This window comes from Myotis yumanensis, unplaced genomic scaffold (assembly GCF_028538775.1).
Source record: "Myotis yumanensis isolate MYYU_CA2020_CCGP unplaced genomic scaffold, mMyoYum1.0.hap1 SCAF_15, whole genome shotgun sequence".
NCBI classification, from domain to species: Eukaryota; Metazoa; Chordata; class Mammalia; order Chiroptera; family Vespertilionidae; genus Myotis; species Myotis yumanensis.
The window spans coordinates 42612027-42639036 of record NW_027223766.1 but is presented as its reverse complement, the minus strand read 5'-3'; the positions used below and the strand labels follow the sequence as shown (position 1 = coordinate 42639036).

General features: G+C 35.9%; 1 protein-coding gene across 3 annotated transcripts in view; it reads left to right on the top strand.

Moving 5' to 3' along the window:
* Positions 1-27010, top strand: part of VPS13B (vacuolar protein sorting 13 homolog B) — a 607742-nt gene that overhangs the window by 413441 nt on the left and 167291 nt on the right. For all 3 annotated transcript variants that reach the window (XM_070391987.1, XM_070391986.1, XM_070391988.1), the window contains exons 34-35: positions 555-1242; positions 16340-16477. In XM_070391987.1, coding sequence (XP_070248088.1) covers positions 555-1242; positions 16340-16477 — 826 coding nt within the window. The remainder of the gene's footprint in view (positions 1-554; positions 1243-16339; positions 16478-27010) is intronic.

Below are 27010 nucleotides of genomic sequence, written 5' to 3'. Positions count from 1 at the left end.
CTTACATTTACACTGTTTCAAGTCGTATTGTAGAGCAAAATAAACATTTTGAATGGCATACATTTATCTTAGTTTACTTTTCTTTGTCTTTCATAACTTTTCCCTATCTTTCTTACTATCCAGAAACCTATAAATCAGTTTTATAATGACAAGGGTAAACAGTGTAAACTATTACCTAACGTGTAATTTCAACCAACAGTAATCACGATTTGGAAACAGTTTATTGTACTACTTGGGAAATCACTGTAAAGAATACTAATTCTTTAAAGAGGCATGTTTTATATATACTACTTTTTTTTAGTCCAAAGAAAGAAAGTCGGACACTCAAAAGTGTATTTTAATGTTAGAAATGCAAATTTGATGCTTTTTCTCACATATTTCCTTGGCACTTTAATATGAATAATTTTTTGAATGGGCTCCTCGTTTGTTTTTATGATTATTATGTTATAAGTTACACTAGACTACCATTTTCTAAACATGTTTATATAACATCCTTTATGTAATAACACTTGGAATGTAACTAGCTGAAAATGTTTTCGTGTTTTTCCTTACAGATCTCTAAGCAAGAACAGAAAAAAATGGATACATTTGATGGGAGCGTGGCTGACACCTCATCTCGGTGCAGTGGTGCCCAGGACAGCGGCATTGGCAGTGACAGTGTTAAAATCAGAATAGTGCAAATAGAGCAACACAGTGGTACCAGTCAGCACCGCATCGCCCGTCCCTCTCACCAGTCATCCATTGTGAAAAACCTAAATTTCATCCCCTTTGACATATTTATTACTGCAAGTAGGATCTCACTAATGACATATTCCTGCACGGCCTTACCCAAATCGAAATCGCAAGAACAGAAGGATAATGAAAAAACAGGCAAGAGCTCATTAAATCTCCCAGAAGATGATTCAGATGTTACTAAATCCAGTGAGGCATGTATTTCCACAGTCACAGCAGAAGATCTCTTAAGCAGCAATGTGCCGTTTCCCTCGGGGAAAAAAATAGGGGCCATCTCTCTTGAAAGTCTTCATGCAACCACAAGGTCATCTGCGAGACAGGCACTTGGTGTAACTATCGTTCGGCAGCCGGGACGAAGAGGGGCCAGCAATTTGCAGCTAGAACCCCTTTTACACGTCATTGTCTCCCAGCCGTCTCTGCTTCTGAGTTGTCACCACCGGAAGCAGCGAGTGGAAATGACCATTTTTGATGCCGTGCTTAAAGGGGTAGCCTCCGATTACAAATGTACAGGTAAGAGCCTTCAACTTTACTGGAGTGATAAAAACTGCTATTATATATTAAGTTTTATCCCCACTTTCAAGATTGACCAGCTGGCAGTCCAGACAAGACTTCTTTACAGAATATGTAATTTGGAAAGTTCATGTCCTACAGCTGAATCATGTTTAAGTAAGTGTTTGAAATGTATCAAGGTATAAACCCTCATGTCCTTACTGTGCCTCTGAATCTTCTTTTTTCCTTCTTCTTTTTCCAGAAGCTAAATGAAACAGGTTTCTTTCTGGGCTATAGAAATGCTTGACAATTTCCAGTGATTGGGTAGCAAAGCGTTATTTTGTTTTTTTCATAGTAATGGCCTGTAGGTCAGCTTTCATGTAAATGCAGCTATCCAGGTAAAAAAAGAACCTTAGAAAGTGGCATTTATTGTTTTGGTATTTTGATCTAATCATCTTGCTATATCAGCATAATAATAAATGCATTAGAGAAGGTTTATTTTTAAACTCAGATGATTTAAAGATTTGTATACAAATACAAAACTCATGTATTAGTGGTGTTGGCCAACTGGCTCTTGTTGCCCCATCCATACCTTTCTTATAACCAGAAAGCATTCTAATATATTATAATAATTTTATTGAACTTCTGATACCTGTTGGTTGAGATTAGGCAAGTGATCAGTGATTTAGATTGAAGACATACTGGCTGTTAAGTAACAGGGCTTAAATAATAATGTAGAGTTAGCTGTTTGGCCAAAAAGACTGGAGAAGGTGGCTGAGTCACCTAAAACGTGGTATTGGAAGAGGACCCTAGCAAGCTCAGGTCTGATTCAGGCATTTTTATTGCTGTCAGGTGGTTCCATCTGGAAGATGGAGGCCAGCAGTGGGCATTTGAAGAGTTCGTCCAGTCTGGTGGTTCATGCTTGGCATTAGGAGAACCATGGTGACAGGTGTGAGGATCAGGATTCAGCCCAAGGAAGTAAGGTCACTTCTTTGGGTTTCTGTTTCCTTGTCTATAAAATGTGACGACTATTCTAGATATTAACAAGGCCCATTACAATTCTAAAGTTTGATCAGTCAGTAATTTGGAAGTCATCTCCCCACACTCACCTTTCTAAAAATAAAGTATACTGCTTTCGCCTCAGAGTGGATATGTGTAAGCCATTACCCTATCAGATTAAAATTTATTTTGACTTCTTTTAAAAATGCATATTTTCTTTTGATATTCCAGTGGAGCACTAATTAATTTATTCAGTGTTTTAAATACATACATTTTATTAAATGCTAATGAAGTTATTTTTTAAAATAACTTATCTGGAGAATTTCTATTTTAAATTGCTTACTTGAATGAATTACTCAAGTTCCATTATCAATTTCATTATCTAGAAACACTTCATGTAGCACTTTCCTTCTTGATCAGAAAGCACTGTTCCATGTCCAGTATTCTTTTGAAGCCCTGAAACAGCCCATGTGGGTAAGAAAAAAGAGAAAAATATGAATGAATATAATGTTAACAATTTTGGGAAGGAGGAGCTGGAAATGGAAGGGACCTATTCCATTTCTGGATTCTAAAGTGAAGGAGGCATTGCAGTGTCTTAATTGGAAAGACAAAAAGGGGCATCGATCACCATGACACTAGCTTTCGGAGAATGGTCAAAGAAAAGTCATCATAAGTTAAAAATGAAAGCGTATAGCATGTCTTTCTGCAGTGCTCATACATCAGGTCCTCAAATAACGTCATTTCATTCAGCATCATATTTTTATAACATTGATGAGATACTGTAGGAACTTAACTCTTATTCATATCAATTAGCCTGTAAAATTGGTTTCATTGTATGTTGTGTTTCTTAAAGTCACAGAATCTATGGATGACACTAAGGGAGGACTTACTGCACTTTCTCCCTTGATACTAAAATTAATCCTTTTCCATAAGGTAACTCAAGTGGCAGCCAGCCAATAGCAGTTTTAACATATATGTGCATCTCAGTGATTGCCCCAATTGAGTATGTCAGACATGACTTAATCATTTTGTACTAATTATGATTAATGATTAAAGTTTAGCAGAATATGGAACTTCATGACCATAGGAGGCTGTGCCAGAGAAGCAATTTGGAAAAGCTTAGTATCATTTGTATGCTAATGATGGAGTAAGAAAAACTGCTTGGATACAGAGGAATAAAATACGACTGCTCTTCAAATTATTTTTTCTAAATTATTTGTAGATTGAGCTCTGGCTGCAATTCAGAATAATTTTTAGCATTCTATTTACTTTATCTGTTTTTTGGCTTTATTTCTTTTGTAATATATTTTACTGGTCGCTCTGGAGTTTCAAATTAACATGCCTAATCTTTTATTCTATTTAGTGGTTACATTTTACCGCTTCAAGGAAAATGTGGAAGCCTTACAATCATATAGATTTCCTATCCTTCGCCACTTACATTTTAATTATCATGTAGACTATGTCTGCATATATTGAAGACTCTATCAGATAAATTTTGATCTTTGTTTCAATAATGTTACATATTTTAAAGAACTAAAACAGGAAAAACTAGTACATTTTTTTTATTTATATATACTGGTATATTTAATCCTCACCTGAACATATGTTTTTATTGATGTTAGAGAGAAAGGAGAAGAGAGACAGAAAAACAGCGATGTGAGGCAGAAACGTTTATCAGTTGCCTCCCGTACCTGCCTCAACCAGGGATCGAACCTGAAACCTAGTCATGTGCCCTGGCCAGGAATTGAACCCACAACCTTTTGGTGTACGGGACAAAGCTGCAACCAACAGAGCCTCCCAGACAGGGCAAAAACTAGTCGATACTTTATTTTTTCCTTGTACAGAGCTCTTCCTTCATTTCTCAAATGCCAACTTTTCCTGTTATATTTCCTTCAGCGCTAAGAACTTCCTTTAGCATTTCTTTTAGAGCAAGCCTTCTGGCAAGGAATTATTTTAGTTTTCTATGATCTGAGAGTATTATTTTCTCTCTATCATTCCTGAAAGGTATTTTTGCTTGAAATGGAATTCTGGATTGTCATGACTTTCAGCACTTCAGAGATACTGTGTGTTCCACTGTCTTTTTTTTATCCTCTGTGGTTTCTGAATAGAAATCCATGTTAATTCCTATTATTATTTCCATGTATGTAATATGTTATTTTCTCTATCTGCTTTCAAGATTTTTTTCTTTATTTTAGGTTTTCTGCAGCTTGATTATGATGTGTCTGGGCTTGATTTTTTTTTTAATTTATCCTGTTTGAGGTTCTCTAAGCTGGACTCTGTAAATATATGTTTTTAAATTAAATTTAGGAACCTTTTGGCTATTATTTCTTTAAATGTTTTTCTGCACCAATATTTCTCTGCTTTTGGGACTCCAGTGTTAAACTATCTTATATTATCCCACTGATCACTGAGACTCCTTTGGTTTTTTCTTTTTATCTCTGTTCTTTATATTGGATAATTTCGGTTGAATTTCTCAGTTCTAAAATTTCCATTTGGTTCTTTTTTGTCATTTGTTTCTTTTCTGAGAACAATATTTCCATTCATTTCCAAGTGTGTTTACCTTTACCTCATGAAACATAGTTATAACACCTGCTAATGTCTTAAACGCTTGTCACTGCCACCACATGATAGCCACTGCCCTACCTGTTACACACACACACACACACAGCCACCTTGCGGCAAAATTAGGAGAGAACAATAAAAGAAAAGTAGCTCTCTTGGATTTTTGACTGTTCTTGCCATCACTGTGCACCACAACTTAGGACTCACTCTCAAGTCAAAGTAATAAGAGAAAAGACGAAAAACAGAACAAAAGTAAATGGGCCCTGGTGGTGGCTCAGTGGCACACCGAAGGATCGAGTGTTTGATTCCTGGTCCAGGGCACGTACCTGGGTAGCAGGTTCGATCCCCAACCCTGGTTGAGGTGCATGCGGGAGGTAACCAATTGATGTGTCTCTCTCACATCAATGTTTCACACTCTCTCTCTCTCCCTCCTCTTGCTCTACCTTCTCTCTCTTCCACTCTCTTTAAAAAAATCAATGAGAAAAATATCATTGGGTGAGGATTAACAAAACAAAAAAAGAAAATGGGAAACTCACCACTATATGGGTCAGATCTGCAATTTTGAGGCCCTTCCCAAATCTGCATTGTTCTTGTTTACTTTTCTGAGTTCTCAGGTACTTGTTTTTGTATTTTTTTCAAGGTTTTACTTGTAAGCAGCATGAGAGTAAGGCTGCAGTGAACTTATTTCAGTTTTGCCTGGTACCAGAAATCCTGCAATTTAAAATAATAAAAATATTTCCTAGTCCATTAGCCAACACATGGCTTTCTGAGAAACTTAATACAGGATTTCCCCCCAAAAGTGATACTTTAATATCTTTACATCTATAAGCACAGATCAGTTAAATGTATTGTAATGGATAATTACTGCTTTCAAGGAGTTGTCAGCATTAACTTGATTCTGCCCATGTCACCATTACACAAAGAACATGCCCAAATACTCAGAGGGTGGTAGTGGTGTTTTCTCTATGTGTTCCTTAGGGATATTCTTTCATGTATTATAAAATCGAGTTAGAAGAGGAAATTCTGTGAAACTCATTGTCCCTCCTGTCATGTTGCCTTCTCAGCACATGTGACTTGACATATATACATATATGTGTGTGTGTTATATACAATTCATATACATATATTAAAAAACCTAAATTTACTATGAGTAGCTACCCAGAATAGATGATAGTCTGTGTTTATACCTATAGCTATATCTGTTTTAGAAACCTGAAGTGAAATAAGAACAATGAGTTGCTTATAATTTTCAGTGATAAAGCATAATCCCCAATCTGCACAATTTAGTTATCTTAAATTATGCCAGTGATACCTGTGTGTGTGTGTGTGTGTGTGTAGCTTTGTTTTACTCTCCATGATTTAAAAAATGACGGATTAAAGACTAAGTTATCAACTTGAATTTCTTTTGTGGCTATTAATATTAATAACCCATAAGTGGTTTTCTACCTAGTTCAGTTAGATAATACAACTGTGAGTTAACAGGTTTCTTTTTAAAATACTGAAATAATGTGCCAATAGGCTTTTCCCTGCCCTCCTCACCTGGAGCAACCTCTGCCCGAAGCGAGGTCTGCCAGCACTCTCATGTGCAGCAGCTGGGTTATTGGCAATTCTCATTTAAATAAAGATGTATGTAGTTGTTTTTAACATAATCGTATTAGTTGTGTTTATAAATATTTAAAAATTGGTATTTGTTTTGTTTGAGGTAATAGAGTCCAGATTGGAAATTGCCTCATATCTTGACTATGCAGCCCAAGGCAGCCTCAAAAAGTCATTTTTCTTCTTGTTTGTTTAGAGCTTTTGTTTGTTTTTGAAGAAATGACTGTGCCATCTGGTCAATTGTGAAGGAATTGAACCATCCTGGCGGAATTTAACTAACCCCTCTGCTTCCTTAGTACACAGTCAGTCAGCCCAGTATCTTATTACCCATTAATGTGTTCTAGGAACTAACAAATCGATTTGAAAACAATGCTTCTGCCCTCTTGCAACTTCTCTACCTTATTATAATTTTTCAAGCATCAGCAAAACTAAAATACAGAAATTAAAGTTGATTAGAATTTATCATACTGAGAAATAGGAGTTTTCTAAATGTTAGCGCTATGACTTCAGGTCCAATTAAGAGGCAAACATGGAATAGAATCCAGCTCACTGTGGGTTTTTTTGTTTTTTGTTTTTTTTAGAGCTCACTTTGGAGTCATTCAGTCCTGGGTTCTAATCCCATCTCTGCTACTTATAGCTGTGTAACTATGGGCAAGTTACTTAACTTCTCTATACCTCAGTTCCTAATCTCTAATGTGGGGATAATACTGACAGCGACCTCCTAAAGTTTCTGAAAGGATTAAATAATGTATATATAGCTCGTGGCTAAGTGTGTTGCACTGGGCTCAATGAATGTTACTATTACTGTTGTTGCTTTTATCATCATTGTTAATATCTTCAATCCAATTTTAAAATAGTGGTTCTAATAGCAAAAATAATTCCCATCACTTCAGTGCAATCATTGCTATTGTGTAATTTTAAAAATTGCAGTTACAGTAATTGACTTCTTTACTCTTTTGTGAATTAGGTCTGCAGAAAATGTGCCAAAGACATTTGAGTAAACCAACAGTTGGAAAATCATAAACTGGCTTCTTACACCTCATAAATCATATCTTGATTTCATTTAGTTATTGTGACTTTAAGAGAAGGATTGAGTTACATGTCTCTTTAGAATTAAAGGTTTTGCTAATGTCCCTGGAAAGGCTTAGCATTAACCTGTGACTTTACCGTCATAATGATCATAACTTGAACATTTATCTGAAAATTTAGCTGCTGGGAACATTTCTTGCTGACCTATAATGTGAAATGAAAGTATTACTTTGACAGGAATAGCAAGTAAGTAGGTCTATTAAATGAGAAGCACTCAACGAGAATTGTGCTGAGAAAGTTAAATAAGAAGTGACCCAGCCCAGCCAATGTGGTTCAGTGGTTGAGTGTCAACCAATGAGCTAGGAGGTCATGGTTCGACTCCCAGTCAGGGTCAGGGCACATGCCCAGGTTATAGGCTCCATTTTCAGTGGTGGGTGTGCAGGAGGCAGCCAATCAATGATTCTCTCTCATCGTTGATTTTTCTCTCTCTCTCCCCCTCTCCCTTCCTCTCTGGAAAAAAATAAATGACCTAGCCAGTGGGGGAAACTAATGTATGGGGAAGGGTATTGATATGAAAATCAGTAATTTTTACTTTTAGTCTTGGCTGTAATATTCTTAGCTTTTTGATGCAAATAACTAAATTTTGGGGTGTTTTAGTTTTCTTATCTCTAAAATGGGTATAATAATATCTGTTTTTTATAGTTTAATCTGAGCTCCAAATGAGACAATATTTATGCAATGCCTTGGAACTATGAAACGTTCTTCAGCAGTAACTTGGGACTTCTGGAATTAGTAGTAGTAGAAGGGAGAGCTTAATAGACCTTCCCTTTTGGACATGAGGAAAAGATTAGTGTCCTGGCCTTTTTGACACCCATTTTAACTAATATTTATTTAAAATGAATGAAAATGGGAGGAATCACTTAAAGCCACAGGTTTGGCTTTGATATTACAGAACTGACTTCGCTCAGAGAAGAGATGAGGCTCAGAGTTGGGATTAAGTTGATCTTCCTTGGGTGTATATGATTACATTTCTTTACTAGACAGCACCCTGTATTCACGTGTACTGAATTTAATCAGATGTTATCCTGCAAGACATCTGAAACCCTCATTTGAATTTAACATGAAAACAACCAAATAGGAAAGATATCAGAACACCACGGAACAGCATAGAAGACAAATTAAAAAGAATTTATTGAAATGCTATTTCACATATTACCTGCTGGTTAGCATCATCTTGTCAATGAAGTGGGAGAGAAGGAGGGAAGTAGGGAATCTCACCTTCTACCCTGATTCCTTGTCAAGTAGTTTCTCACCACCTGCTCTGGCTAGCTGTGGACTCTGCTTGCTCTTCCTGAAAAAAAGGAAGGAAGAAGGAAGGAGAGAAGGGGTGTGAAATTGCAGTCCTCATGCACTCACCATGTGTTTTTATAAATTATTTTAAAGTGTCATTTTGATCTATTTGTATAAAGGTTGGTATACCCAGAACCTTTTGTAAAGGAGTCTCTAACTTCTAGTTTAAAAATATAGAAAGAAGTCTACTTTGGCTTGCAGATCATTTACTTCCTGGCAGAGTATTTACTTCCTGTATGTGGGCCAAATATTTCTAAGGGATGGGAAAGAGGGTAAGACTATAGTTTTGGTAATTAATCAAAACCAAAGTGCAGGGACGTTGTCAAGTCTATAATTTCTCCTAGCTAGGCGTATTATAGGGAAGTAAGTATATTAGCTAGTAGTTCAAATCTCAATTATTATTTTAAAAATTAAATATAAATAAGCTTACTATTTTTCAGATCAAAATTGGGTATAATTTTCACTAAAAAGCAAAGATTTTTATCTTTTACCTTTTGTATTCCTCTTATTTTTGATCAGTAATGAAAAAAAATTTTCAAACTCAAAAGACAAAAACAAAAACTAGGAAGAGTCGCTACTTGAAAGGCCTACCACACACTCCTATTTTGTTTAGAGTTTGAGTTTAAGAAACAAAATAGTGACTGTTTATTGGACTCCTATTATGATATGCCCTGTAGGACACATTACACATATCATCTAATACAATATTCTCAACAGCCCTGCAATTTAGTTTATTATTCCCATTCTGCAAACAAAGAAACTGGAACTCAGCAGTGTTCAGGTTAAGCTCACCCACTTCAAGGAGTCAGGACTTACACCCAGGTCTGTCTGCCTTCAGAGTTCATGTTGTTCTCATCACCCTCCATTTTATCCTGTTATAAACGGACATAAACTCTCCTCTGGAACAAAATGTGAGAAAGCTCCATGAACTAATTCTGATTTCAGTAAGTCCTGGGTCAGTGACAGGCTGTTTCACAAGCCTCTTCCATGTTGTCCCTCAAAAGTCCATCAGAAGTCACTTAATGCTGTTTTATAAACTTGACAGCCCTGTGCCTCAGGCCACAGAGACCCTGTCTTCCTAAGCAGCCATAGATGCCACTTTGGTTCTGTGGCAGCCTGGGACAGGCCTGGGCTCACTAGCTGTGGCAGACTTCAGGATGTTTGTAACCCATAATTATAGGCCATTGAAGACTTCTCAGAAAAGTGAATAAAATATATAGTCTGTCACTTTTTATTTTTAGTTAAATTTATTAAGATGGCATTGTTATATAGGTTTAAGAGGTACAATACATCATCTGTATATTATATTGTGTGTTCATCACTTCAAGTCATGTCTCTTTCCATCATCACTTATCCCCCCTTTACCTTCTCCTACCTTCCCCCACCCCATTTCCCTCTGGTAATCACAATACTATTGTCTGTCTGTGAGGGTTTTTTTTTTGTTTGTTTGGGGGCGGGGGGTTGCTTAAACCCTTTACCTCTTCACCTTTTCACCCAGGCCCCTCCTCCCCTCTGACAGCTATCAGTCTGCTCTCTGTATCTATGAGTCTGTTACTATTTTATTTGTTGGTTTATTTTGTTCATTAAATTCCACATATAAGTAAAATCATATAGTACTTGTCTTTCTCTGACTGGCTTATTTCACTTAGCATAATATCCAGGTCCATCCGTGTTGTCACAAAAGGTAAGATTTCCTTCTATTTTATGGCTGAGTAGTATTCCATTGTGTAAATATACCACAGCTTTTTTATCTATTCATTTACTAATGGATACTTGGGCTGCTTCCAAATCTCAGCAATTGTAAATAACACTGCAAAAAACATACAGGTGCTTATATTCTTTCAAGTAAGTGTTTCAGGTTTCTTCACATATATTCCTAGAAGTTGAATTTCTGGGTCATAAGATAGTTCTATTTTTAATTTTTTGAGCTAACTGCATACTGGTTTCCACTGTGGCTGTACCAGTCTGCATTCCCACCAACCGTGCATGAGGATTCTCTTTTCTCCACATCCTGGTCAGCAGTTGTTTGTTGATTTATTGATGGTGGCCATTCTGACAGGTGTAATGGTGATATCTTATTGTGTTTTTAATTTGCATCTCTCTGATGACTAGAGACTTTGAGCATCTTTTCATACGTCTATTGGCCATTTGTATGTCCTCTTTGGAGAAGTATCTATTCACGTCCTTTGTCCATTTTTTAATTGGATTGTATTTTTTTTGTTTGTTTGTTTTTTAGTGTTGAGCCATAATAATTCTGGAAGAAAGCATAGGCAGTAAAATCTCAGACATTTCTTGTAGTGATATTTTTCCTTATATATCTCTTTGGGCAAGGGAAACAAAATTAAAAATAAATAAATGAGACTGCATCAAACTAAAAAGTTTTTGCACAGCAAAGGAAACCATCAACGAAATGAGAAGACAAACCACTGAATGGGAGAACATATTTGCCAATGATACATCTGATAAGGGGTTAATATCCAAAATTTATAAAGAACTTAGTCTGTCATTAAACACACACACACACACACACACACACACACACACACTGTAACAAACAGTAGATCCTTCTGGACTTTCTAGAACCAATAAAACGGAGACAAGTAAATCTTGAGGCTGTTTGCAGTGCTGCATCATATAAGCATTAATTTTATGCTTCTGATGAATTTGCAATATTTTTATCCTCTACTAACAGAAAGAAAACTCAAATGCTATAAGACATCAAAGCAGAAAGCTACTGAAATGTAAATCTGTGATAGTAGTTTAGGGAACAGTTTTAATTACATATCATCGAAATGCTAACATTAGCATCCATAGGATTGGAAATTAAAGCATGATGTAATTCCAAAAGTTGTTGATAATATTGAGCAAGATTTTGTTACCCAGGATTGCAAGCAGCAGCAAGATCTGTTTAATACAGCAAGAAGCTCATACCAGGATTAAGATGTCAAACCATTCACTTGGGGAAGAAAACATGGTTAAAATGAGGCACACCACAACCCAGTTAATCAGAAGTTTATTTTTCAGACTCATCCCCCAATTTCAATTAATAAGATTTTTCCCAGAAACACCAGGTTGCAAGAACTCGCCACTATAGGAAAATTTTGTTTTCTTGACATTTAAATTAGCACCAATTTTTCACAGAAATGTAAAAGACAAGAGTATCATGTGAAAATTAAATCCAAGGATCAAAAACCATTATTGTGACTATAGTTTCTTGCATTTTCCACAATAGAAACTTTGCCTGGAACTGTCAGAGAAAATAACTATTGGGCTAACCTCGCTTCCTGCCCATCCTTAACACATTAAGCACCCAGTCAGTCACCAATGACTGACACTATACTTTCCGTCCGGAAGACGAAACAGGCTGGGCACTTAACGTGTTAACCAAACCACTCGTAGACAGGTTCTTAAACACAAAAGTGCCCAAGAGAAGGCAGACAGAGGCACAGAGTATCAACTCCTTATAAACCTGTGGTTAATCAAGTTACTGTGAGAAAGGGGCAAATGAGGAAGAAAATTATGTTGGTGTAGAGCTCACTCTAGTGCGCTTTATAATGATATGTAGCTTTCAAAATGAACAGATTCTTATGGCACTAGGCTTTTTAAAGTTCAAAGTTCTTTATTCACCTGGCAAAAGAATTTAAAACTTTTTGTCTGCATGGTAGGTTACAGTTAGAAGTATCTGGTGTAAAAGTAATTGGACTTCATTATATATTCAGTGTTATATCAAACTTAAAATGAGAAAATTACCACTAAAATCTGTGGGGAAATGTCTTCTCATTGGCACCTTAGTAAACTTTCAACTTAGTTATGGAAAAGGATTATCCTGCCACATAGTAGAACAAAGCAGAGTTAATAATAAAGCCAACAAAATCTGTAGCATTCAGCTATTCTGTATCAGTGTGGAAAATAAAATTTTATGTTAAGTATAAGATTGCAAAGAAAATAAACTAGTTCATTTTCAAAGTTTTGTTTTGAGTTATATTTTATTCAAATGTTAAGCAACGACATACTTAACTCTGAATATTTGCTAGGGGTTAAAAATAATAATAATAATGAGCAGCTCTAAAGAATCAGATTCAGAGGAAGACCTTCCAAGCAGTTAAGTAAGATGAAGGTTTTGGGAAGAAGAACAAAGTAATCTGCAAGCATGAAGAATACAATCTGAAGCACCTGTCTGTGAAAGCCAACAATACCTGATCCATCTGGAAATGGACTTGAGACTTTCTGAATCTTATCTTTGGTTGTTTCTTGTGGCAGGATATGATGAACTATCTTTTTTTTTTTTTTTTTTTTTGGAGGCCAGGTCAACCCAGAAGAAAAATATTATAAGTTATAATATTTGTTTTTCTTATTGAAGTGAATTCTAGCTGACTTTGAACAAGATTTATGGCTATGAGCAATTTGTCATTTTTCTGACCCATTTCCCACAGTCTGTTACTCCCAATAAGATGTGGTTTTCTCCTACTTTTTAGGCTTAGAGATAAATGTGCTCATCAACATTAAGAGGAGCTTATTCATTTTAAGAGCTTCCTGTATTCAAATAAATATGTGTTTGCAAAGTATGAAAAGAAAACTAGCAAAGTCTGAAGGAGCTTCCAGCGAAACAGTCTCCCTATTTGTCACTCCATTTATATTATATTCACAGGCTCCTTTAATCTTAGTTTATCTGGTGCTTTCCCAGCTATATTGACCCTGAGGGATGTGTAATATGAATCCTATTTTCTAGGCCCGATAATGGAATTAAGAAGTTAAATTGAAGACAGTAACGGAAGTCTAGTAGTCATACCCTCATTATCTAGCCATTAGAGTATAAGGGACTAAACAGTGACTGGGATTTTGACATATCTTTCTCTTACTACTGCTGCTTCCTATAACCACAATGACTACAGGAATATTCAGAGTGGAGATTTTAACCAAAAATTGGAGAGTGGCCACCAGTCTTGTCAAACATTCAGTATTCATCAACCATGCAACCTTTACTTTCCTGGATGTTCCTAATTTCAGTTCTTTTCTATCAGCCCTGTAAGTACAGCTGTACTTCTAAACTGGTTGTGTAGTAATTAAACCAACAATATCATTAAGCCAGTAATATTTTGTTGGGTAATAGTCATTGAAATTTTGGCTTCCTTGTATACATTTCCTAGACTTTTCCATTTTCTTTATTCCTAGTCTATTGCCAGTTTGTTTATTTTCTGTCTAAGTCATATCGTCCTGTAATTGCCCTAATGCAGATTCCTAGGCTGGGTGCCAGATGCAGGTCCTCCAACTTCTACTGAAAGAGAGGCAATCTGCATGAGGCCCACCTCCCCTGCTTGTAAAACGCTCACTCACATTATCATACTTTGCTGTTCCCGTGTCTATACCTTGATGAAGGCAGGACATCACATAACCTTCATGTGCTTTTTTCTCTCCCCTTTATTTTAATTTTTGTAAATGCTGTGTTGTCCTATTTTTTTCAGCTCTGAATAAATTCTAGGTTCATATATGTGCTTAGGATCATCCTAAAGATTCTTCCCCCTTCCTCTCTAGTAACCACCATACTGTTGTCTGTGTCCATAAGGTTTTTTGTTTGTTTCTTGCTTTCTCTTTTCTATCGCACATATATGTGTATTACACAGACATTATCGATTTTTTTTAGTCTTGGCCTATCTGATAGGCCTACTTACTAAAAAATATTTTCTTTGATTATTGCTAAGATTGAATTTCACTTGATGTTTATATTTTTAAATGTTTATTGTTGTTTATTTATTTTCTTTGTTTAATAATTGCTTATCTATCCTCTACCCATTTTTCTATTAATATCCGTTGTTTATATGAATGCTCTATATTAATGATATCCCTATTCTCTCAGACAAGTTTGGATATCTGATTCTTATAGCTTGTTTTACTTAACAGTATGAGTTTTACTTGCCAGTTTCTTACACATAATATTTCTACATCAATTGAATTCATCTTTGTTCATTATTTAGTTAGTTACATACTTACATCTGATTTCTGTTTTCTCTGTTAGATTATTGTTCTCTCTCTTGATTGTGTTTTCAAAATTAAGAATTATGTCTTGTATAGGTCTGACACAGTACCACGTACTTCATAATAACAGCTTCTTGATGGCTACATGGGTGAGGCCCTAGAAATAGACACTCAGGTCCTGGCAGGTCCATAGCTCCTCCAGGCTCATCGTGGATCCTCCCAACAACAGACATTTGACATCCTTTCCCCAGACTTGACCATTATATTTAAAAGAGAGAATAGTGTAGTGTTACTATGTAATGGATCTACTATGCATATTCTCACTGCTTTAAATTCACTGATCGTATAAAAAGAGAAGAATGCACTAGTTTAGTGTTTGATCTTTACCACATAGATCTAACGTCACGATCAATTGCTTTCAGTATTTTCTTTGAAATCACATAAAGGTTCATATGCCAAATTTCATAAGGATCACATGATAAGGTCAGGAAATACAAATTCCAAGGCAGAATTTATATGCCCAGTTCACATATGACAGTAATACTGTATAGCCATATGTTGAATATAATACACTGTATGTAAATGCTATTCTTGAAAGCCATCCAATCAATAAAACCTAAAATAAATAACACTTTAATAACACATTTCAAATCAACTGAAAATGGAATAGATGGACTCTATGGCAAGAACATCCCTATAAAATTGACATTCAGAGGCCATTAAAACACAGAGAGTAAAACAATCTTGAAACTAAAGAAAAACTGTGAATATTTAGAAGTTTTTAAAAAGCCTACTGCATTGTATGCCAAGACACAGCAGTTGTTTTTATTTAAAGAGCTATTTCAATAAAAACTGGCTTGCTAAACATTAAAAAGAAAATTCCGTTTGCCATCCGTTTGCTAAAAAAAAAAAAAAAAAAATGCTTTTAAAAACTATATGCAATATTAACGAGAAAAAAGTTTTTAAAAAATACACTGTACTTAATAGAAAAACTTGAACCAGAAAAAGTCCAATTTTAGTTATAATTGGGACTATTAAAAGATCGACCAATTTTTATCATTAAAGAAGGTTATGGGAAAGCTACTGAAGTTAACTTCAAAAGCCTAGCAGTAAAAAGTGATTGTAATGTCAGTAACACTCTGAAACAGATCAAATAACCCTTAAGTAGTACTAATCCACTGCTGCTTTGAACATGTAGATGCTTTTTTAAGCTGAAAAGGTTGCACTTTTTCTTTAATTTGTTTCCAACATCCCGTTTAAAAAAAAAAAAAGAAATACAACTATTCGACTGTTAATGGTCAGCAGCTCAGCATACAGAAACTTTACCTTCACTCAAAGATGGTATTAGTTAAGATTTGAAATGTCTTTTCCTTTGGGCCTGGTTCTGGAAAACATGGTTTTATCCTTTCACCTGGTGCAAAGAGAGCTGCTCTTTCTCCATGCAAACACTTGTGTTACAAATGAGTATTCTCTAGGTATACAGATGAACCAATGAAGGTTACATAAATAATTAACCAGGTTTTCCCCCCTCTCTGTCAGCTGAGTCTGGCACCAAAATGAGACGTTTGTGATGTAATTGACATTTTTCATTTCAATTTTGTCACTTCAGATCCTGGTAAGACTCTGCCCGAAGCCCTTGATTACTGCACAGTTTGGCTGCAGACGGTGCCTGGAGAAATAGACAGCAAAAGTGGTATTCCACCTTCCCTGGTAATGCTACAAATTAAAGACTTTCTTAATGGACCAGGTAAGAAAGTCATAATACAAAATGCATGTACTCTTTTTTTTTCATGGGAGTGTATGAACATGTACATAGGGTTTGTTAGTAATCTTAATATTCGGTGCCGAAAATGAATAGTTCATTAGTTTTCCGGAAGTATGCTGTTCTCAGGCTGCCCATTATAGAGGTCAAACGGCAAATATTAATATACACTAAAACTTACCTTTAGTCTGACATAATGTAGTTAACAATTAAAGAGTATTGACTGGAGGCCAAAGACCCAAGATTTTATTTCTATCTTTTCTACTAATTAATTCTGTGACCCTAAGCATTTGATCCCCTTGCCTGTAAGTGAAGAGAAGAAAATAGATGGATAGGTAGGTAGATGGGTGGGTGGGTAGGTGTGTGGGTGAGTTGATGGATGGGTGGATAACATACATGATAGACATACATAAGTATATATAGTATACACAGATATTTGGTTAGATACATAAATTCATTTATTTCAAAAGCTTAGCAAAGTACTTGAAATATATTAATACTCAGTTTTAAAGAGACACAGATATAAAAGTATATTGAATGCTTATCACATCCAGGCACTAAGTGTTTTACACACTCATATAACCCAAGGAGTGGGCACTATAATTATCCCAATTTTATAGTAAGGAAAAGTGATGTAAATTGCCCAAGGTCATAGTGGCAGACGATCCATTTAAACCCTGTTTTTATGCCTCCAAAGATCTAGATCGCTTCTGTACTATTCTAATTTTACCATAACTGAAGTTCTTCTGTCTTCCCCATATGCTGCTCCTCCTCTTTCTTTTTCCTGTTCTGTTTCTTCTTCCTTCTTCTCATGCTCTGCCTCCTTTTTTTTTTTTTATCATTCTTTCCTCATCCCAGTGAAATTTTAGCTATTTGTTTAACAGAAAGTACTACATTTCAGTTTTCCTCTTGTTAATTTGTACTCACAGTGCTTCAGAACATATTGGTCCTCAAAAGAAGATTAGTTTATTCATTAAGAATCTAAAACAATGCTTTTACATTGTCTTAAGATCCCTAGCAATACTCTGAAAGGTATGCATTTTGATGAGTGAAGGTATCGCTGTGTGGACCTGGTTAAGTTTGTGTGCTGCGGCAGCCAAGGCCCTTAGCATCCACCAATGAGGATGGAGAAGGTGGCCTGTCATTGTGTCTGCAGTAAACGGAGCCTGAAACCACCACCACTGGCCTCTCCCTGCGGCCCCGTTTCTCTGTTGATGGTACATAAAGAGTGGACATATGCAGCACTATTTCTCATCATTATAAGTAGCTAGACATGGTTCTAAAGACGCAGAGGAAAGCTAGAAGCTGATGATGAAGGCTAAGGGAGTCATTAAAGTGGAAGAAGCTTTTGGGGTAAGGTGATAGCTGGATTGGGAGCATTGTGAGTCTTAATACTTGATTAGTGAGTGTCAAGTACCATACTTCATTGAATCTAAGCCACCACCAGTTGTAGGGGGAAAAAACCATTTTAAATTACCACTAAGAAAAAATAAAAAATATCTACTGTTTAAACTATGATACAGCTCTTTCTTATTACATCAGTTGCAAGACACTTTCTGACTTAGAATTGGTCACATGTAAAAAAACTGAACATGTTAGAGTGGATAAAATAGGGTAAGATCATATGGTTAGTTAATGGAAAAGTAACTGGGAGACTAGGGTTTACCTCTTATTTCTCTTTCATGGTATCAGATTTCTTTTGTTTTTAGGCAGTCTTTCAATCTGGCTAAAAAGTTCTCTTCTAGTTTACATTTGACTGATTTGAATGGGATCTGCAAGTCAGTGGAAAATTGTTTACCATATTTTCATGACAATCAAATAAATTGAATGTTAAGAAGAATGTCAATGAATGAATCAAAAATTATATGTTTATAATTCTAGAATTTAAAATGACTGTGTAGTAGAAATGTGATTTTTAAAAATAGTTGCTTTATGTTTCGTATACTTTTTTAAATTGGAAATTACATATATGCCATTTCTAATCTTTTGTTCATTCAGTAATAGTGATAATCTATCTGGAGATTCAAACTTCTAAATAAATGAATTGAAATAGTTATTTTACAGCAGTGCTTCTCAGACCTGAGTGTGCATTTGAAGTATCTCTGGGGAACTTGTTAAAATAAAAATGTAATTTAATAGTCCTAGAAGGTACTGATGAAATTCTGTATTACTTACAGGCTCCCAAGTAAGTGGGTGCTATTGGTCTGGTGCAGTGTTCGGCAAACTCATTAGTCAACAGAGCCAGATATCAACAGTACAATGATTGAAACTTCTTTTGAGAGCCAAATTTTTTAAACTTAAACTATATAGGTAGGTACATTATTATTAACTTAATTAGGGTACTCCTAAGACTTAGGAAGAGCCACACTCAAGGGGCCAAAGAGCCGCATGTGGCTCGTGAGCCACAGTTTGCCAACCACGGGGACTCTGGAGACTCCACTTTTTGTACCAAGATTTTATATGACTCATATATGAAAGAAAAATATGCATGTCTATGATTTTCTTAATACCATCAGTTACAAATATTGAGGGCCAGTCTGCAGATACTTGGGGGCACAGGAGAAGAGAATGATGAGTCGTTTTTTTAAATGGTACTTTTTTATGAAAAATCAAAAACAATGTTCAGTGAATGGTTAAAGTTCTTCATAATCTAAGAGTCCAGTTCTTCTAAGTTTCTTTTAATCAAGAGTGCTTCTCTTTTGTAAATTGAGGGGAGATTAGTTTGAATGACATATCAGCTGTGCAGGTTCCACTAAAGCACTAACCCAGCAAACTTGAACTGCTCCAGAATTTACTCTTAGATATAAAGTTCCTTAACCATAACTGTTATTTAAAGTATATGTAAGTATATCCTATATAATAAAGATGTAATATGCAAATGGTCGTTACTCCGTGAAGCGTAATGACCAACCACGTAACAACCGGATCACGGATCAGCAGGAGGGTGGGGCAGTGAGCTACAAGCGGGCCATGGAGAGCTACAGGAAGGAGCAGGGAAGCAAGCTTTGGGGTGGGTGGGGGGAAGGGGGAGCTACAGGAGGGCGGGGCAGCTGGCAGAGAGCTACTGGAGGGCTGCAGCGAGCTACTGGTGAGCTACTGGCACACAGATTCGTGCACAGGGCTACTAGTATGTCTATATATATATATATATGTCTATATATATATATATATATATATATATATATATATATATATATTATTCCATAGAATAATTATATTCTCTGACTACACAGCCAGATTGCCACTCTATACTAATTTAGAGATCAATAGGAATAATAGGATAGATTAAAGCATGTCTTGCCTTACAGATGTATTAATTTTTAGATTTTTGGCCACTCAAGAAAATTATATTTTGTCCAGATTTTAGGTAATAGTATATTAAAAGGAATATTATTTATGTTGAGACAGGGGGGACAAATTTCAACTTTATAATATTCCCTAATACTGTTTTCTCCTGGAAAAAAAAATGGAAATGCTTTTTTTAGTATTGCAAGTAATCATTTGCCACCATTAGTTTTTTAGCTATTGCACATATTTTTCAGTATCATTTCCAAACACAGTTTTATGCTACATCTTTAAAATAGTATATTTTCATTTATTCTTTTCTTGCTCTTGAATTAAGGCTGCAATAACAATAAAAGTAAACAAAATAAGCCAGTCAGAAAAAGACAATTATCACATGATCTCACTTACATGTTGAATCTAATGAACAAAATAAACTGATGAACAAAATAGATCCAGAGACATGGAATTCAGCCTTTCAGAGATTATTTTATCTAAACAAGGTGATAAAAATGCTGCTCTTTTGGCATTTGTTTTTGGAAAAATAATTCAAGTTCTTGAGTATTCCCTTATTTCCTCTACTTACTAAGTTCCTTAGAGCAAACGATAGGTCCCAACTTCTACATCAAAAACCCCTTCAAAGCTCTCTCAGCCCCACTTCCATCCTTCAGAGGCAACAATTGTACCCATTAGCAAGGTCAGTGGCTTGGAGAAACCTGGAAAACAGCAGCTACTAGAAACCCACTAGAATAATATCTCCAGCAGGTGATAGATTAGTTGGAACAAATTGGAACCATCGCAGTTCAGCAATCCTGGTTTCTTTCAAGCTGTTTTTAAAATGTCGTCATTTTAATACACAATCTAAGCCCTGCAGAACAGTCCACAGCAGGTTAATTTGAATCATATGATGTGTCACTGCCCTCAGCTGACATGAGCTCTATTCCATGTGTGAAGCCATAATAAATTCATTCCCAACCGAGGAAAATTCCCCATGAGAAGGTGAACTAATCCAGGCCTCACACTGGCATGCTAGCCCTCCATAATTGAAAGCAGGGCCACCTGTTCCCCACACAGTTAGCCTATGGAGAAAAAATTAGCATTAGATCAGATACTTCTTATTAAGAAATCATTCATACTTCTTGCAAATTCAAATTCAGCTGCACACTACTTGGTATGACATCATACAGAAACATAGCAATGTGCCCACTTGGTCCCAGTTTAAACGTTTTGTTAACCATAGGACTTCTTAACTTTGAAATGAGAATTTTTTTAATTTAATGAGAGCTGACACGTGAGAAGAAGAACTGGGAAGGGTGCAGATTTTTCTAATTAACCAGGGTAATTTGCAAAAACATTTGAGCTCCCTGGTATTTTTTTCATTGTTCCTTTGCAGGCATATTTTTGAGCACTGTCACTATAGCTATAAAATGACATTTAAATGACAACAAAGAAAAAAATATGCCAAAATGGGAGAAAATTCCCACATCACTTATGTTATTTTATAATTAGCATACCACATCTTCATATAATTTAAGTAACATAATTATAGCAAACACAAAGTTACGAGTGTATTTTCACATTTCTTTATTTTAGTATACCTGGTGTCTCTCATTGAAACACATAGCCATTAATATTTTTTTCTCTTAAAAAAACTACTTCTTTAGTCTCTCCTTGTTTAACCTGTTCATTAATTTTCTTATGTGTTTTAACATTTTTCTGATTTTATTCTAGGTTTGGATTGGTTTTACCTCTGGTGTTATTTTATTTTTGTTTTAAAATTTTAATTGATTATTAATTGGTTGAATCCTGTTTTGAAAACTGTTTTTTAATATTTTATGGATTAGTTTACTGTATTCTAGGTTGAAATAATTTTTTTACTTTTCAAAAATTCAAAAAAATTCTAAATATCCCATTTCCAAAAAGACCTTTGATTTGAATAAAAATGTGTACTTAGCCCTGGCTGGGTTGCTCAGTGGTTGGAGCCTCATTGCCATACACCAAAAAGTTTCAGGTTCAATTTCCAGTATGGGCACATACCTGGGTTGCTGGATTGATCCCTGGTTGGGGCAAGTTCAGGAGTCAACCCATCAATGTTTCTTTCTCATATCAGTGTTTCTCTCTTTCTCTCTCTCTCTTCCTTCCTTTCTCTCTAAAATCAGTTAAAAAAAACACACAACCTATTCCCAAGTGAAGATTAAAATATATACATATTTATATTTTTTGTATTTTATATTTATGTATGTATATAAAAATATATACAGACTTAAATAATGTAAAATATTACTTTATAAACTTCTCAGATACATAACACACCATTCAAATAGTTTTATTTATATGAATATAAAGTAGACATTTTACATTGTTTTCTTCAAATATGTGTATTTTTGAAATTTACTTTTTTTGTGAACTCTGCTTACATATTCTTTTATTCCTAAATTCATTACTCAGTGGAGATTAATTCAAACATATCTTGAAGGTGACTGGTTCAGGTAAAGTAAGACAGGTAATACAGATTCAGTTAGCAATCTAATTGTGCCCCAAAAGAAAGAAAGGCAGTTTTATAAAGGGCAAAATGTAAGAGCTATTCCTTATAAGGTCCCCCATGTAAATGATGTATGTTGGTTAGGTCAGTTGGGTTTGGTTAGGCTCATTATGTAAATAGAGAATACTGGTTATCAAAATGAATTAGTTCTTTTCAAGATGAAGAATGCAAATGGTCTGGTCACCATGATGAAGAGTGTGTAAAGTTTACATATATCCATGTAGCAATATTTGATCAGGATGTTTGTTGTTTAGCCTTTAGCTGAGTTTAGCAACAGGTCAGTAACTTAATAATAGTTCCAAGAAATAAGACATGATGTGTGCATTTGCCCTACTTTCTCAATGGCCTCCTGATTCCTTTTTAAGTGATTCTCTTAGCAATGCTTCTTCCATTTTATTTTTTCCATTATCTATTATATTAGCCTGTTTTGGAGTGTGAACTTCGTAGCAGGGTCCTTTTTATGACTACCTATAGAATAAGTTTATGAATTAAGGTTGGAGGCAACAGGGGGGAAAAAAGGTAAAATACCTGAAAAAGATGCCCCAAATAGCCTCCTGACATTTTCCAGAGTGATAAATGAAGAATAGGTAATATGATTTTTAAATGCAAGAAGATTCAAGATGAAAAAAAGCATCATAAGAAGCTATTTACATTTATTTCTCTTAATGTATCCCTGATAGTTAACCCTTTGCCTCTTTCCTCTTTCCAGAAATAAGGCCAAGGACCGTAGCCTAACACTGGAGTCCTGTCTTTATCTTAATTCAGTTTTACAGACATACTAGCAGGCTATCTTCTACATTTAAGAAATGTAAACTAGCTAATAAAACCGTAAGAACTTTGTCTTTTACATTTCCTGAGTTTTACGGGCTCCAATTTGCATTGTCAGCATTACATTATTGTAGTTTATATTCCCCATGATTTATCAAAATGAAACAGTAAACTTGATGTCAGGATGTCAGATAGGGAATGGACTAAGAATTTTAAAATACAGGAAATCCTTTCATTATTCCACCGTAGGTATTTCAACTATAACCTGGATTTTGCAAAGAAATTAGAAAAATGGATGATTTTTAACTAACTGATTTTTAATAAACATTTTCTCTTATTCAGATAACAACCTGATTTTAATACCAACTTTTCCACCATCGCATCAGTAGGCCCTGTAATTCCTTTCCAGCCCTGTAGAATGAAGGGACTGTAAATCTTTGAAGGTCTGGCTGACAGTGGTCCCTTCAGGGGACTGAACTTGGCTAAGTAATAGGACCCAAAGAACCGCAGAAGCTGGTTGTGGGGGTGGCAAGATGGTGAGAAGCCAGCACAAGGTCTGCAGGGAAGTCAGTGGTGAGGTAATTATTTAGTTTTTTTATTTATTCGTGTACTATAATGCTGTCAGAATTCTTTCCTCTCCAGAAGAGAGGGAGGGTAATTGGGGAATATCTTTGTAGAGACATGGAGTGGGCTAAGGTAGAAGAGAAAAGAACACTACTTGGCTTTTCCTGATTAACTTAGAAGGTCACATACCATAATCTTCTAAAGAAGCATACAGCTCTTCCCCAAAATCTCTAGCCCTCCACCTTGCCAAGGACCCAGTCTTGAGCCTTCTGTTCTTATCTCGCTTCGTACAAACCAGAACCTCAGCTATCTTTTGTGCTAACAACTTCCAAGTGCCTAGTTCTAGTTTTGACTTATTACTTAAGTCCAGGACTACTTTTCCATTGCCTATTAGATACTGTTAGTCATTTAAAATAACAACTTATTTACATTAAATTAAGTCATTTTTCTCCCCTCTCCTTATTCACACCTTTCTTTAGTATAGCCTTCAAATTTCTTTACATAACAATGTTATTCCAGCCCTGTCCTCTCACAACTTTACTATCACCTTCAATTCATCCTTCTTTTTATTCCAAGTCCTTTTTAGTTTTCCATTTTATCCCAGGTCCTCCCTGTGCCTGCTACCTTCCTGGTGTAGATTTTGCCCTGATTACTTCCTCAGCCTGTTTACTAGCAGCCCTCACTTCAGATTCTTTCAATAATCCTGTCCCCGATGTCCTTGTTAGATTAGCCTCTCCTGCCAAACCCATGAGGCTAGACCACCCACTTCCCTCAGTTCATCAATTCAACCTCCCTGGACCTTCAGGACTCTCTAACTTGGTGTCACCTGTACAACCCAGGCTTACAGTCACTACGCAAAGACCCTCAATAAAATCATCTCACTTCTTGAACCTCAGTATCTCCTTCTGTAACATAAGAGACTTGTTCTAAGATCCCTTCAAGTTTTAAAATGATGGGTATAATCCCCAATGGAACTTTTCATTGACTTTCACAAGTATTTATGAGCAATACAGTATTCCAATTATCATTCTAAGCACTGGGTAGTGAGGAGCAAAAGATAGACAGTTCCTTCTCAATAAATGCACACAGTCTAATAGAAAAGACAATTTGATTACCAAATAACCACACAAAGCAATATGTAAATATAAACTAACGTAAGTGTCATGAAGTCCTGTGGATTCATACAAAGTGAAGATTTAAGAAAACATCTCTGAGTAACTGACACTTGAGCTGAGTTCCACAGGATGAAAAGGAGTAACCAAGGACGTGGATGGGATAGATGGATTTCTGGGAGAAAGTGCAGAAGACCATGTGGGGAGATAGCTCATGGGTCATTGAAGGAAATGAATACAGGGCAGTGAGGGAACAGTGGGAAGAGGTGAGGCTGTAGGGAGAGACCGAGGCCCAGACTTGCCATAATAAAGGATTTTAGATTTTTATCTTAAGAGCACTGGGGAACCATGGAAGAGCTTTAAGCAGGACATGTATCTGGTGGGAGGTGTGTGTGTGTGTGTGTGTGTGTGTGTGTCTGTGTGTGTGTGTGTTGAAAAGCTTATGTTTTGAAAAGATGATTATAATTACAGAGTGTACAAGAGATTAGAGGGACCAAAGTAGATGAAAAGGCCAATTAGGAGAATATTGCAGTAATACTGATATAAGATAATGGTAAGTTGAATCAGGGAATGGTTTTAGAAATGGAGAAACCGAAAGCTTTGATAGATATTGGGGAGGGAGGGTCCACAGGTGGTGGTAATGGAGTAGAGGGGATGGAGAGTAAGATTTAAGCATGACTTCTGGGTTTCTGACTGTCCTGACTGGATGAATGGTGCTATGGACTGAATTGTGTCGCCACGAAATTCTCATGTTGAAGCCCAGAGCCCCAGTATGGTGGTATTTGGAGATGAGGCCTGTGAGAAATAAATTGGTTTTAGATGATGTCTTGAGGGGGTTAATGTACAAATAAGAAGAGATACCAGAGAGCTTGCTTGTCTCTCTCTCATTCATGTGATGACACAGTGAAAAGGCAGCCATCTGTAAGTCAGGAAGAGAGCCTTCACCAGAAACCAACCATTCTGGCACCCTGATCTCAGAATTCTAGCCTCTAGAGTTGTAAGAAAATAAATTCTGTTGTGTAAGTTCCCAATGGGATTTTGTTATAGCAGCCCAAGCTGGTTAAGCCAGGTGATAATCTTGCCCTGGCCGGTGTCTGGCTGGTATTGCTCAGTGAATATAGCCTTGGCCCTCGAACTGAAGGGTCTTGGGTTCCATTTCCAGACAAGGGCACATACGAGGAGGGGTAAGGGTGGAGGGGTTGCAGATTTAATCCCTGGCCCTGGCGTAGTGGGTGTGGGAGGCAACTAATCAATGTGTCTTTCTCTCATCGATGTTTCTCTCTAAATGAATATATAGATAAATAAAATTTGATAAAATTTAAAACAACAAATAAAGAAGACACACTCAACAATTTCAAGTAGTGACACAAAAAATGAGAATTTTAAAATATCTCATAGATTTATAGACATTGTGACTACAGTTTTTCCCCCCTGGATTAGCCTGAGTGGACACTAGTCTAAATGCATTGAGTAAGCAAGAGGGAAAAAATAAAAGCAGAGAGTATAAGTAACTCTTCCAAGAAGTTTGGCTGTAAAATATAATAAGGGTAGTATATGTAGGAGCATTTAGGATCAGGGTTTGGTGGTTTTATTTTTATGATGAAAGAGACATAAATTTTCTTATGTTTAAATATCAGCAAGAGGAATCCAGTTGAGAGAAGAGTTGGATAAACTAAAAAGAAAAAAGATAAAGGTGGGTTCCTTGGAAAGAGGGAAGGAGAAGAATCCAATAAGCATGTGAAAGAACAGGTTTTAGATTAGAGAAGCATAAATTAAGAAAGGGAAGGAAAATGGCATTTGCAGTTTTTTTTCAGTTTGGTAGCAAGTAATTGAAATGTAATGGTTTTAACTTTCTCCTTGAAGCTAGAAAGAAGGTCACTGATTGGAAGTTGAAGAGGGATGAGAGGAATTTGATGGTTTGGAGGCAAATGGTTTGAAATCATCTTCCAATATCACTTCTTCATATGCCATACTCATTCATCTTTTTAAAATGTTTTATCATTGAATCTTCAAACATATACAAAAGTACGCTGAATAGTATATAGGACCTCCTGCTTAAACAATTGTCAACCTATGGACAATATTGTTTCTTACATACTCCTATCCATTTCCTCACCTTCTGTGCTATTTTGAAGCAAATCCCATGTATTATATCATCTGTAATATTTCAGTATGTATATCTAAAAAATATAAGAACCTTTAAAAACATAACCATAACCTAATAATTCTTCAGTATCATCAAGCATTTAG